Source organism: Budorcas taxicolor, chromosome 15 (genome assembly GCF_023091745.1).
Source record: "Budorcas taxicolor isolate Tak-1 chromosome 15, Takin1.1, whole genome shotgun sequence".
Lineage (NCBI taxonomy): Eukaryota > Metazoa > Chordata > Mammalia > Artiodactyla > Bovidae > Budorcas > Budorcas taxicolor.
In genome coordinates this window covers 53,871,764-53,885,269 of record NC_068924.1, presented here as the reverse complement: position 1 = coordinate 53,885,269, position 13,506 = coordinate 53,871,764, and the positions used below count along the sequence as shown (strand labels likewise).

Here is a 13,506-nt window from a genome sequence, read left to right as displayed (position 1 = left end):
GACAAGAATATTGGAGTCAGTAGCAATTCTCTTCTCCAGGGTATCTTCCCAACCCAGGGATCAAACCTGGTTCTCCTGCATTGCAGACAGATTCTTTACTGTCTGAGCCACCAGGGAAGCTCTTGGTCTCTTGGGTCCTCGTCAGTATTATTTCACAGTGCCTTAATGCTTCTCAGTAATAGTAGCGAAAGAACAGTGAATGGCAGGTAAAGGAGGAAGAGTTATTATGAAACCTATAAGAGGATAGCTTATTTGAGAAACTTCTGTGCCTGCTTTGCTTTGTAGGCTCATGGAAGAACAGAAAAGTAGCTAGAAGACTGAATTAGAAAAATGTATATATAATACAAATACATTTTACTTTTTATGCCTATCATCAGTTCAGTTCCTTCATTTATAAGATTGCCAGAAGGACAAATGTAAAAGGAGTTAGAAATAATTAGCTGATCTGGACTGACATCATCAATTCTGCAGGTCTCTACACTTTAGAATTGGAGTTGAAGTAGTACTGGGGAAATCATTAACAATCAATTTTGTTTGTGTGTAATGTATTTTTAAGGACTGTTTCTGCCTTAACACATTTTTCTTTTTCAGAGTCCTTACAGGACAGTTCTCCGAGATAATGCCATACCAACAATATTCGATCTTACCAGCCATTTGAATAATCCACATAGTAGACACAGAAAACGAATAAAAGAACTGGTATGTCAGTGTGCTTCCAGCTTTTCTATCCTCTATAATATTATGAAATCTAGTATAGATGCATTCATGTTAATATTGAACCAAGTTACTCTCTATATCAGGTGTAGCATTATGGGGGATTAATGCCATGGTTATTGAAGTAGCATAGACCTAAGGTGTTCAGTCTGTTTTAGTATTTGCTTTGGAAAATCTTCCTTAAGTTTAGCCAGTTGATACTTGTTGACTTGAGCCAAAGTGTGCTGTTAATTCAGTTTGGTTCTATTCAGTTGCTCAGTCATGTCCGACTCTTCGCCACCCCATGGACTGCAGCATGCCAGGCCTCCCTGTCCATGAACAACTACCAGAGTTTACTCAAACTCATGTCCATTGAGTCAGTAATGCCATCCAACCATCTCATCCTCTGTTGGCTCCTCCTCCTGCCTTGTATCTTTCCCAGCATTAGGGTCTTTTCAGATGAGTTAGCTCTTCGCATCAAGTGGCCAAAGTATTGCAGTATCAGCTTCAGCATCAGTCCTTCCAAGGAATATTCAGGACTGATTTCCTTTCGGATGGACTGGTTGGATCTCCTTGCTGTCCAAACGACTCTCAGGAGTCTTCTCCAACACCACAGTTCAAAAGCATCAATTCTTCAGCGCTCAGCTTTCTTTATAGTCCAATTCTCACATCCATATATGACTACTGGAAAAACCATAGCCTTGACTAGATAGGCCTTTGTCAGCAAAGTAATGTCTCTGCTTTTTAATATGCTGTCTAGGTTGGTTATAACCGAGGAGTAAGCGTCTTTTAATTTCATGTTAATTTCATGCTGTTAATTATGGGCTCGTAGATCATTTTCCTCCAGGAAAGCAGGAAAAAAAACTCACTGCTTCCTTTGTGGTAAAGAAAGTGGGACTGAGGTATATTTCTAGAATATTTTGGCACAAAGGTATTAATAAAGGGAAAGAGTGAAAGTTAGGACATGGGTAGTTTTACTAGAGATAAGGATTCCATCACTATTAAGTACTCACAGGGTTTATAAAAGCTTTTAAGTCTCTCTGTATGGCATCTTTGTGCATGTTTTTTATAAACCTTTGATATCCTTAAAACCTACCTGTTTTTTGTTGACCTCAGATGAACAAAATGAAATTACTCAGACTCCTCAGGCCATGGTTTTCTGTCATCATTGCCACCAGGAAGCCCCTTATTTTTTTTTCCTTATAACCATTCCCACCTTCCTCCATTTTGTATCCGTGCTCTTGTACTTAATGAGTCATTTCAATCCATTGGCTATGTGCTTCTCAAAGATAACATTTGTCTAGTTCTCCTCATTTTCTTCTATATTTACCTTTTGTAATCAGATCTTTGATCCATTTGAATTTGTATAGTGTCCAGTAGAGATCTAATTTACCTTTCTATTTATAGGGATCAGGTTTTCCCAACATAGTCTGTTAATCAGTCTGGATAAGATGCTGCCCCTTACATTGCTTTAGATTATATAATTTTCAAATAGAGTGATTTCTTAAATCTTCTTTTTCGAAGTTGTCTTAGCTATTTGTAGACTTTTATTCTGGCATGTGAATTTGAGAATCCTTTTGTCATATTCTAGAAATTCTGTTGAGATTTTCATTATAAATACTTTGAATTAATATTTTTACAATGTTAATTAGTCATATCCATGAATGGAAAAAAACCAATAAAATAGCTATCAAGTAGCAGAGCAGTCATTGACAAAGCTACTAGTTCTTTGAAAAGACTTTCAAAACAGGATTTCTCTGGTGATCCAGGGGCTAAGAGTCGTCACTTCCAAAGCAGGGGGCCCAGGTTTACTCCCTAATCAGGGACCTAGATCCCACATGCCGCACGCAACTAAAGGATTTTGCATGCTGCAGTGTGGCTCAGCAGTAAAAGAATCTGCCTGGAATATAGGAGACTTTCAGGAGACTCGGGTTTAATCCCTAGGTCAGGAAGCTCCCCTGGAGAAGGAAATGGCAGCTCACACCAGTATTCTTGCCTGGGAAATCCCATGGTCAGAGGACCCTGATGGGCTACAGCCCATGGGGTCGAAAAGAGTTGGACATGACTGAGCAACTAAACAACATGCTGCAGTGAAGATTCGAGATCTCGTGTGCTGCAACTAAGATCCAGCGCAGCCAAGTAAATAAGCACTGAAAAAAGAAAAAGTATAATAATTTAGAAGTGCAGAGAGTAAAAATTTTGAAAAATTTTCAAGATTTTTGTTGTTTTTTAGAAGAGAACGTGTACATCCTTCCTTAATTACTTGCTAAGTTAGGGTAAGATTACGTATTTCTGGTTAAGAGATTGTTTCCACCAATTAAAAAAGTTATTTATTTGTTTGACTGTGTGGGGTCTTAGTTGAGGCTCATGGGATCTTGGCTGCATCACGCGGGGTCTTTTAGTGTGGTCCACAGACTCTGTGTGATTGTGGTGTGCAGACTCCGTTCCTGTGGCACAAGGGCTTAGTTGCTCTGTGGCATGTGGGGTCCTCGTTCCCCAAGTAGAGATCAAACGTGTGCTACCTGCGTGGCAAGGCAGATTCACCACTGGTCCACCAGGAAAGTCCCGCCACCAATTTTGAAGATCGTTTTTTTTAGGTTAATTCTAATAGTCTACTGGGTTTTGTGTGTAGTTGATTGTATCATCTATAAATAAGAACAGATTTGCCTCTTCTTTCAGTCTTCCAATTTTAATGTTTTCCGTTGCCTGTCTTACTGTTTGGTCAGGATTGTCTCTAGTACTCTATCGAGTAGTCCCAGGAACGTCATGGCTGGTACACTTGTCTTGTTCCATTAAATGTGATGTTTCCATTGGTATTGTTAAGTAATTTTTTTTTTATCAAGTTAAAGAAATACCCTTTATTTTCTTTTAGTCCTCATATTAAGAGGTTATTTTTTTGTCTTAACTTATGGAGCTTATTGGTATTTTCATTGTATCTGTTCTTTTTTACCCCCCTTCTTTAATGCTTAGTGAATAACATTGATGGATTTGCTGATGTTGAACCATCTTTGCCTAAATGACTGCAGTATATTTCTTTTAATTTTCATATACTGTTCGATTTAGTTGGTCAGTTTTGCGTTTATAAGTCTTGGCCTGTAATTTCTTTTCATGTATTCTTCTTACACAGTTATGATATTCAGGGATCTGTTGGCTTCATAAAATGAGTTAGATAACATTTTTTTTCTCTTTTAATTTTCCTAGAAAAACTTATATAAGGTAGATATTGTCTGCTCTTGAAAGTTAGGTTGAACTTGGTAAAACCATCAGAGGGCTTTGGGTGGATGAGGGAATATTTTGATTACCATTTCTGTTCATTTATTTGTTTCTCTTTCTTCTTGTGCCTTATGTTTCCAAAACTTTATGAGCTTCACCTAGAGTTTTAGGCTGCTTGCCTTTCTCTGCTCCTAAAATAACTTTAATAGTCTTTTCAAAGAAACAGTAGTGAGTTTTATCACTGATTGCTGTACTTATGAGCTATTTTATTGATTTCTGCTAGATTTGAAGAATTTATTGTTTGGCTCTTCTTTAACTTCTTGAATGTTTAACTTATTTATGTGTATTCAAAGCTATAAATGTCTATATTTTAGCTGTATCCTGCAATTTTAGACATGTAGTGCTTTCATTGTTCAACTGTGACTGTTTTGTAATTTCCCCTACTTCTTTAACATAAGATTGTTTTTGTTTTTAGTTTCTAGACATGGGTTTATTTTGTAAAACTTTTTGTCCCCAAATATTTGATGCATAGAGGGTATGTATATTCTATGTGATATTTTCTAATTTTTTTCATCCATTATTGCTGTTGACATCAATGCCAGTCTCATTCTTGTTCCTTTTTAGGTGAATGCTTTTTTTCTCCTTTAAATATTTTCTTTATATTTGATATTTCAAATTTGACTAAACTATATCTGAATGTGAGGTTTTTTCTTATCCAGACTTACATTGTACAGTTCTGAGGAATCCTCAGTTTTTATTTCTTCATGCTTTTCTTCCGCTCTGTTTTTTTTCTGGGACTTCTCATAAATGAGTGCTGACACTGCACATCTGCTTTCTTCTTAGTAATATGAAGCAGGGGTGAGGAGCTCAATCACTTCCCATCCTGTAGCTATCATTTCCTGTTCTCTGCCCCTCAAAGAACCTCAGATATCTTACAGCAGGCTCACTTCCAGATCTGCCATCCTTGTAACTCCACAGCCCATAGGATAAGGAGGGAATGTTCCAGACTGGCTAACCTGCTCACCTTTTTTCAGTACCATGTCCTGTGCTGCCCAGCAGGTACCCTGCTGTCTCTAGCTGTCACTGGTACTGCTGCTTTCATGCCCTACAATAGTAATGGGGTGGGGTGTGAGCTAATAATTACAGTGGGTTAGAGGGAGAAAAGGACACATTTGGAAAGTTCTCCCTCAGTCTAAGCCTGAATATGCCACTTGGCTCTCTATGCTATTTATATCCATTTCTCTTCCATTTTGGCATTGTCACTTTCTGCTTCTCAGAGATTGCTCACAGCTTTTGTGTTAGGTTCTGGACTCCAGCAACTCCCTTTTACATGACATCCCCTGAGGTTAGACTAGGGGAGAGGGGCATGATTTATGGACCTTGAGTTTGACCTTAAATGCCGTCATATACGTTCATGCCTTGTATTAGCCAGCACATACTTGTAACCTCAAGTTATGATGATTTAGGCATTAAGTACTTAAATGATGTATTCTTTACCCTCTAGTATTTTATTATAAACTTGGAGTCATTAGCAGATGATTCTAGTTTGCTTGTCATCTGTCTGTTTGAAGAATGTATTCTTTATGAAGAATTTATGCTCTTGAAAGAATTAAATTTGGGACTTTCCAGGTGGTCCAGTAGTTAACATTTCATACTTCTACTGCAGGGGGCACAGGTTCAGTTCCTGGTCAGGAAACTAAGATTCCACATGCTGCATGGCATGGCCAAAAAAAAAAAGAATTAAATTTGACTCATAATATGCTTTTTACTTGAGTCTGTGATGATATACTGGAGTTCAGTTTTCTTAAAGATATTTTTTTCTCTTTTTCTTATCATTTAGAGTGAAGATGAAATCAGGACACTGAAACAGAAAAAAAGTAAGTGATAGTGTTAATGACTCAACTTCTGAATGCCTTTTTAAAAGGCCTTGACCTGGTAAGGACAAATAAATATGTTTTATGTCCAAAAACCTATTGTGAGAATGATGTAAGAGTGTGGTAGGCATTGTCCTGTGGTCTGGAATTGTCTGTGAGATAAAATCTTAGCTCAGTTAGTCTTTATTGAGTACCACTATGCCATGTACTTGGCCTTCTCTCTTTCCACTAGGTGCTCCCAGTGTGGTAGGGCACAAGGCAGAGTAAGTATCTCACTCACTGTAGGGAAGGAAAGGAGCCGAATCTCTGTCCATGCCACCTGTGGTGCATACTAAGTTCTTGGTAAAAATTTAAAGACTCAGTGCTGTTGAGATACTTGGCTTTACAGAGAGTAAGAGTCACAGTAGCTGTTCTCCAGGTGCTGATGTCTGAACTGTGTCACCAGAAAATGAGGACTAGATGGGGTTTTGTTCTTACCAATTTTTACTTTTAATCTTCCTTTCCTATCTCTTCCTACTACTGCTGTTATTATTAACCCAACTTTTTACTGAGTGCTTACTGTGTGCCAAGTCATTAAGAGCTTTGCATATATTAATTCATGTAATTCTCACGGTAGCCCTGAGGTAAGTACTATTATTTTCCCCCTTTATAGCTGAAGAGACATGGAGTCAGGCAAAGAAAGGAATGAAGGATATCTGTGTCTTGAAACAGGGTGCCAGATTTGGGGAACTACACATTCATTTTGTTTTGGAGCTTCTATGAACCCATGATGGTTAAAAACTGATGGTTAAAAAAGGGGCCACAGGGGCCAGGACTTACAGGGTTGTGAGAGTATGACTATGGTCAGAACCCTTAACCTCAGGGCTTCAGTTCTCCCATCTACATATGAAGAGATTTCTATTAATAATATACTAATAGTGCCCTAGAAATTGCATGAATATAATTTGTAGTATATGGTCTCATCTCCCATATAAAGGTATTGCTTAAAAGTGTCAGCATGGACCTTGGAGCCAGACAAGCTTGGATTTGAATTTTCACCTCTGTCTCTGACCTTGGCAGTTATTTACTGTCCTCATTTGTAAATGAGGTTGATAACATGCCTGTAGAGGGAGCAGTCTGCTACATATAAGAGGACAATACAGTGCCTCAGTAAATGTTAGTCCTTCCGGTCCTTTTTGTGACGGCGTGGACTGTTATTACTCTGTATATGTAATGTGCCTTCTTAAATTTATAAGAAATTGTTCCTTTCATAATAGCATTGACATGTAGGATGAATATATATTCATTCACAGTATTTGTCTCCTCCACTAGAGTGTGTCTTAATTTAATCTCTGCATCCTAGTCTGTGGTCTAGTAGGTGCCTCGTGAGTGTTGAATGAATGAATTTGTGAATTTTAAATATTTAACCAGTCAAATATGTAATTTTTTGTTTGTATGATTCCTTATGAACCTGCTTATAAAATTAATTCTTTGTTTTCCAGTTGATGAAACTTCTGAACAGGAACCAAAACATAAGGAAATAAACAACAGCAATGCTCAGAATCCCAGTGCAGAAGAAGGGGGTGAAGAGCAGGATGAAGACATTTTACCTTTAACTCTTGAAGAGAAGGAAAACAAAGAATATTTAAAATCTTTATTTGAAATTTTGATTCTTATGGGAAAACAAAACATACCTCTAGATGGACATGAAGCTGATGAAATCCCAGAAGGTCTTTTTACTCCTGATAACTTTCAAGCACTGCTAGAGTGCCGGATCAATTCTGGTGAAGAGGTTCTGAGAAAGCGCTTTGAGACAACAGCAGTTAACACATTGTTCTGTTCCAAAACACAGCAGAAACAGATGCTGGAGATCTGTGAGAGCTGCATTCGGGAAGAAACCCTCAGGGAAGTAAGAGATTCTCACTTCTTTTCCATCATCACTGATGATGTGGTGGACATAGCAGGGGAAGAGCACCTGCCTGTGTTGGTGAGGTTTGTCGATGAAGCTCACAACCTGAGAGAGGAATTCGTAGGCTTCCTGCCTTATGAAGCTGATGCAGAAATTTTGGCTGTGAAATTTCACACTACAATAACTGAGAAATGGGGATTAAACATGGAGTACTGTCGTGGCCAGGCTTACATTGTATCTAGTGGATTTTCATCCAAAATGAAAGTTGTTGCTTCTAGACTTTTAGAGAAATATCCCCAAGCTATCTACACACTCTGCTCTTCCTGTGCCTTAAATATGTGGTTGGCAAAATCAGTGCCTGTTATGGGAGTATCTGTTGCATTAGGAACAATCGAAGAAGTTTGTTCTTTTTTTCATCGATCACCACAACTGCTTTTAGAGCTTGAAAGTGTAATTTCTGTCCTCTTTCAGAACAATGAAGAAAGGGGCAAAGAACTGAAGGAAATTTGCCATTCTCAGTGGACAGGCAGGCATGATGCTTTTGAAATCTTAGTGGACCTCCTACAAGCACTTGTTTTATGTTTAGATGGTATAAATAGTGACACAAACGTTAGATGGAATAACTGTATAGCTGGCCGAGCATTTGTGCTCTGTAGTGCGGTAACAGATTTTGATTTCATTGTTACCATTGTTGTTCTTAAAAATGTTTTATCTTTTACAAGAGCTTTTGGGAAAAATCTTCAGGGGCAAACCTCTGATGTCTTTTTTGCAGCCAGTAGCTTGACTGCAGTGTTACATTCACTAAATGAAGTGATGGAAAATATTGAAGTTTATCATGAATTTTGGTTTGAGGAAGCCACAAATTTGGCAACCAAACTTGATATTCAGATGAAACTCCCAGGGAAATTTCGCAGAGCTCAGCACAGTAACCTGGAATCTCAGCTAACCTCTGAGAGTTATTATAAAGAAACTCTAAGTGTTCCAACTGTGGAACACATTATTCAGGAACTGAAGGATATATTCTCAGAACAGCACCTCAAAGCGCTTAAATGCTTATCCCTGGTACCCTCTGTCATGGGACAGCTCAAATTCAATACATCAGAGGAGCACCATGCTGACATGTACCGAAGTGACTTACCTAATCCTGACACACTCTCTGCTGAGCTGCATTGTTGGAGAATCAAATGGAAACACAGAGGGAAAGATATAGAACTTCCATCCACTATTTATGAAGCCCTTCATCTGCCAGACATCAAGTTTTTCCCTAATGTTTACGCATTGCTGAAAGTCTTGTGTATTCTTCCTGTGATGAAAGTTGAGAATGAACGCTATGAAAATGGGCGAAAGCGTCTCAAAGCATACTTGAGGAACACTTTGACAGATCAAAGATCAAGTAACTTGGCTTTGCTTAACATAAATTTTGATATAAAACACGATTTGGATTTAATGGTGGATACATATATCAAACTGTATACAAGTAAGTCAGAGCTTCCTACAGATAATTCAGAAACCATTGAAAATACCTAAAAGACTTTTAACCTAGACTGTCTCTTATATTTGATATTCAAAAAAAAATGTGAGAAATTAAAAAATATCTTACAGAAAAGTTGTAAGGGTAGGCCGCTTAATCACTGAATATCTTGACCTGTAGGCCTCCCGTTGAGTACATTAGTCATTGATAATCTGCCTGTTTAAGTGGCCTATTCGAATGCCCATGCTTTGGAGACCTAACTGTTCTTCCAGAAGATAGCATTGAAAGTACCATATTACAGTTTTATGTGATCTCTGCTAATGGCACTTTGGAATTGTTTTAGTTAAGTGATTTTAGACATTACGTTTATCACTGTGGATCAAATTGTCAGGTATTAAGTTATCAGATCTTTGAAAAAATAAAATTACAGGAGGTATGGGAGGAAGGAATGCATTTTGTAAAATGTTACAGTGAAGCTCATGACTGACTTTTAAATAATAGGAGTTATAAGTCTGCTATTAAAAATCTGTAAAGGACAGTTAAGAAAATTATCAGACTATAAGAGAAACGTGTTAGCTTGTCCAACAAGGATTTCAGTGTAGATTTTCTCTTTATCAAATGAAGTTAAAGCAACAAGTTAAAATTTGAATGGAAGAGCCTGCCATTGTTGTTCCCCATCTGGTATTGCTGTTTACATTCCTTTATTGAGCCTACGTCTTTGTAAGCTTTTTGGCAGGTATGTGTTGAACACTTCAGTTTCATGGTCAAGAAAGGATCAGAGGCCATGGATACTGACAGCTGATTTGTCTGTTTTCTTCTGCTTTTTCCATGACTCTATCTACTGCCTCATCTTGATTTACAAGCAAAGCCTAGAAAGTCTACAAAAATAAGTGTTTTGTAGTTTATCTAGGAATAATACAGAAAATATTGCTGTTATTTTTGGTGAAGAAAATCAATTTTGTATAGTTTATTTCAACCTAAATAAAATGTGAATTTTGTGTAAAGTTCAGATATATTTTTTTTGGTGTGGACAAAACAGATTCTTGTGATAAAATTCTCTTGTCAAAAATATCACCTTCACAATTGAAGATAAGTTCTTTAAAAACCTATTTAAATTGTGAAGTCATTAAATGTAAGATTTATCTAACTTTTAAAATATTATATGTTATATGACCCCTGATATAGTTAATTTTTACATAATTATTGCTGGCTAAAATGTAAATGAATGAATATTGCAGAGACATTGAATTGTTTATGTTGGGATAAGTTAGTGCTGTTCAAGCTTCAGAAAACAGGATGAGAGTGTATTTGCCAGTTGCTGGGTCTTACTGATAGTAGTAGTGGCCACAGGACTGGAAAAGGTCAGTTTTCATTCCAATCCCAAAGAAAGGCAATGCCAAAGGATGCTCAAACTACCACACAACTGCACTCATCTCACACGCTAGTAAAGTAATGCTCAAAATTCCCCAAGCCAGGCTTCAGCAATACGTGCACCGTGAACTTCCAGATGTTCAAGCTAGTTTTAGAAAAGGCAGAGGAACCAGAGATCAAATTGCCAACATCCGCTGGATCATCGAAAAAGCAAGAGAGTTCCAGAAAAACATATATTTCTGCTTTGACTATGCCAAAGCCTTTGACTGTGTGGATCACAACAAACTGTGGAAAATTCTGAAGGAGATGGGAATACCAGACCACCTGACCTGCCTCTTGAGAAACTTATATGCAGGTCAGGAAGCAACAGTTAGAACTGGACATGGAACAACAGACTGGTTCCAAATAGCAAAAGGAGAACGTCAAGGCTGTATATTGTCACCCTGCTTATTTAACTTATATGCAGAGTACATCATGAGAAACGCTGGGCTGGAAGAAGGACAAGCTGGCATCAAGATTGCTGGGAGAAATATCAATAACCTCAGATATGCAGATGACACCACCGTTATGGCAGAAAGTGAAGAGGAACTAAAGAGCCTCTTGATGAAAGTGAAAGAGGAGAGTGAAAAAGTTGGCTTAAAGCTCAACATTCAGAAAACAAAGATCATGGCATCCAGTCCCATCACTTCATTGGAAATAGATGAGGAAACAGTGGAAACAGTGTCAGACTTTATTTTTTTGGGCTCCAAAATCACTGCAGATGGTGACTGCAGCCATGAAATTAAAAGACACACACTCCTTGGAAGGAAAGTTATGACCAACCTAGATAGCATATTGAAAAGTAGAGACATTACTTTGCCAACAAAGGTCCATCTAGTCAAGGCTATGGTTTTTCCAGTGGTCACGTATGGATGTGAGAGTTGGACTGTGAAGAAAGCTGAGTGCCGAAGAATTGATGCTTTTGAACTGTGGTGTTGGAGAAGACTCTTGAGAGTCCTCTGGACTGCAAGGAGATCCAACCAGTCCATTCTAAAGGAGATCAGCCCTGGGATTTTTTTGGAAGGAATGATGCTAAAGCTGAAACTCCAGTACTTTGGCCACCTCATGCGAAGAGTTGACTCATGGGAAAAGACCCTGATGCTGGGAGGGACTGGGGCCAGGAGGCAAAGGGGACAACAGAGGATGAGATGGCTGGATGGCATATACTGACTTGATGGACATGAGTTTGAGTAAACTCCGGCAGTTGGTGATGGACAGGGAGGCCTGGCGAGCTGCGCATCATGGGGTCGCAAAGAGTCGGACACGACTGAGCAACAACTAAACTGAACTGATAGTAGTGCATTTAAAGACAAACAGGGCAGATGTGTCAATCAGGACGCATTACCCATGCAAGCTATAAAAATGATAACAGGGTTTTTCTTATATCCAAAGCTCTAAGAGGTACCTCTGTCCTTGACAGAACTGTTCAGGTTCATGATGGCAGGATGACAGAGGAGGAGACACAGAGCAGGCCTTTTAATAGCTGCATCTAGTTCTTAGGACACTTAAGTAGCGGTTTGACCTTGGCAGATTGTGTAATCTGGGTATATTTTCTCAACTGTAAAACCACACACTGCACTATGAGGGTTAGATAATTTATCATTAATCATCTATTTCTACTTGACAGTATCCCAAAACTTAGTGGCTTAAAAAGAAAAAAAAAGCTAAACCACCGGTTTTGAATAGTTCTTTTGCTAATCTCATCTGGGCTCTTCATTCAGTTGGCAGATTGGCTGGGGTCCTAGATGGGACAACTGGGCCTGTCCATGTGGTCTTTTATTTTGGGCTTGTGGCATGGTTATAGGGACTTACCTGGTGGCTCAGACAGTAAAGAGTCTGCCTGCAATGCGAGAGACCCAGGTTCAATCCTTGGGTTGGAAAGATCCCCTGGAAAACGGTGTGGCAACCCACTCCAGTATTTTTGCCTGGAGAATTCCATGGACAGAGGAGCCTAGTGGACTACAGTCCATGGGATCACAAAGAATGGGACACAGCTGAGCTACTAACACTTCTGGTCTCAGAGTACAAGAATGCAGAGGCAATAGCTTCAAAGCATGGGCTCCAAAACTCACAGAATGTCACTTTCAGCACATAATTTGGTCAAAACAAGTCACAAGGCTGGCTCAGAAGGGATAAGGATAATAGACTCCTCATCGTTATGACCAGAACTGTAAAATAGGGCCCTGTTTTCAGTGTGCTATAATAATTCATCCAAAACATTCACGTAGCAAGCATTGATTAAGCTTTTAAGATGCCTACCATTTGTTTTCATAGTTCTCCAAGTTAATTGGGGAATTTATTAGAAGCTTGAAAACGCTGATTTGTTAAGCATCTTCATAAACTCTGGTCTTGGAAGGTAGATTGAGTCTAATAGTAGTCTCTCCATAGATGAAATAGAGATTATCATTTTTGCAAGATTAGATAGAGGTTGGTGTTCAGTTCAGTTCAGTCACTCAGTCATGTCTGACTCTTTGCAACCCTATAGACTACAGCACACCAGGCTTCCCTGTCCTTTACCATCTCCTGGAGCTTGCTCAAACTCACGTCCATTGAGTCAGTGATACCGTCCAACCATCTCGTCTTCTGTCGTCCCCTTCTCATCCTGCCTTCAATCTTTCCCAGCGTCAGGGTTTTTCTAATGAGTCAACTCTTCACATCAGGTGACCAAAGTATTGGAGCTTCAGCTTCAGCATCAGTCCTTCCAATGAATCAGTTCAGTTCAGTTGCTCAGTTGTGTCTGACTCTTTGTGACCCCATGGACTGCAGCACTCCAGGCCTCCCTGTCCACCACCGACTCCCAGAGCTTACTCAGATTCATGTCCGTTGAGTCAATGATGTCATCCATGTCAACCATCTCATCCTCTCTCATCCCCTTCTCCCAACTTCTATCTTTCCCAGCATCAAGGTCAGTTCTTCTCATCAGGCGGCCAAAGTATTGGAGTTTTAGCTTCAGCATC

The 13,506-nt window shown here is 39.0% G+C and overlaps 1 protein-coding gene across 1 annotated transcript in view; it reads left to right on the top strand.

Moving 5' to 3' along the window:
• THAP12 (THAP domain containing 12) overlaps window positions 1–10,081 on the top strand; it is a 28,566-nt gene extending 18,485 nt beyond the window's left edge. The window contains exons 3-5 of the mRNA XM_052653366.1: window positions 592–699; window positions 5,747–5,783; window positions 7,262–10,081. Coding sequence (XP_052509326.1) covers window positions 592–699; window positions 5,747–5,783; window positions 7,262–9,195 — 2,079 coding nt within the window. The 3' untranslated portion in view covers window positions 9,196–10,081. The remainder of the gene's footprint in view (window positions 1–591; window positions 700–5,746; window positions 5,784–7,261) is intronic.
• Window positions 10,082–13,506: the final 3,425 nt, after the last annotated feature.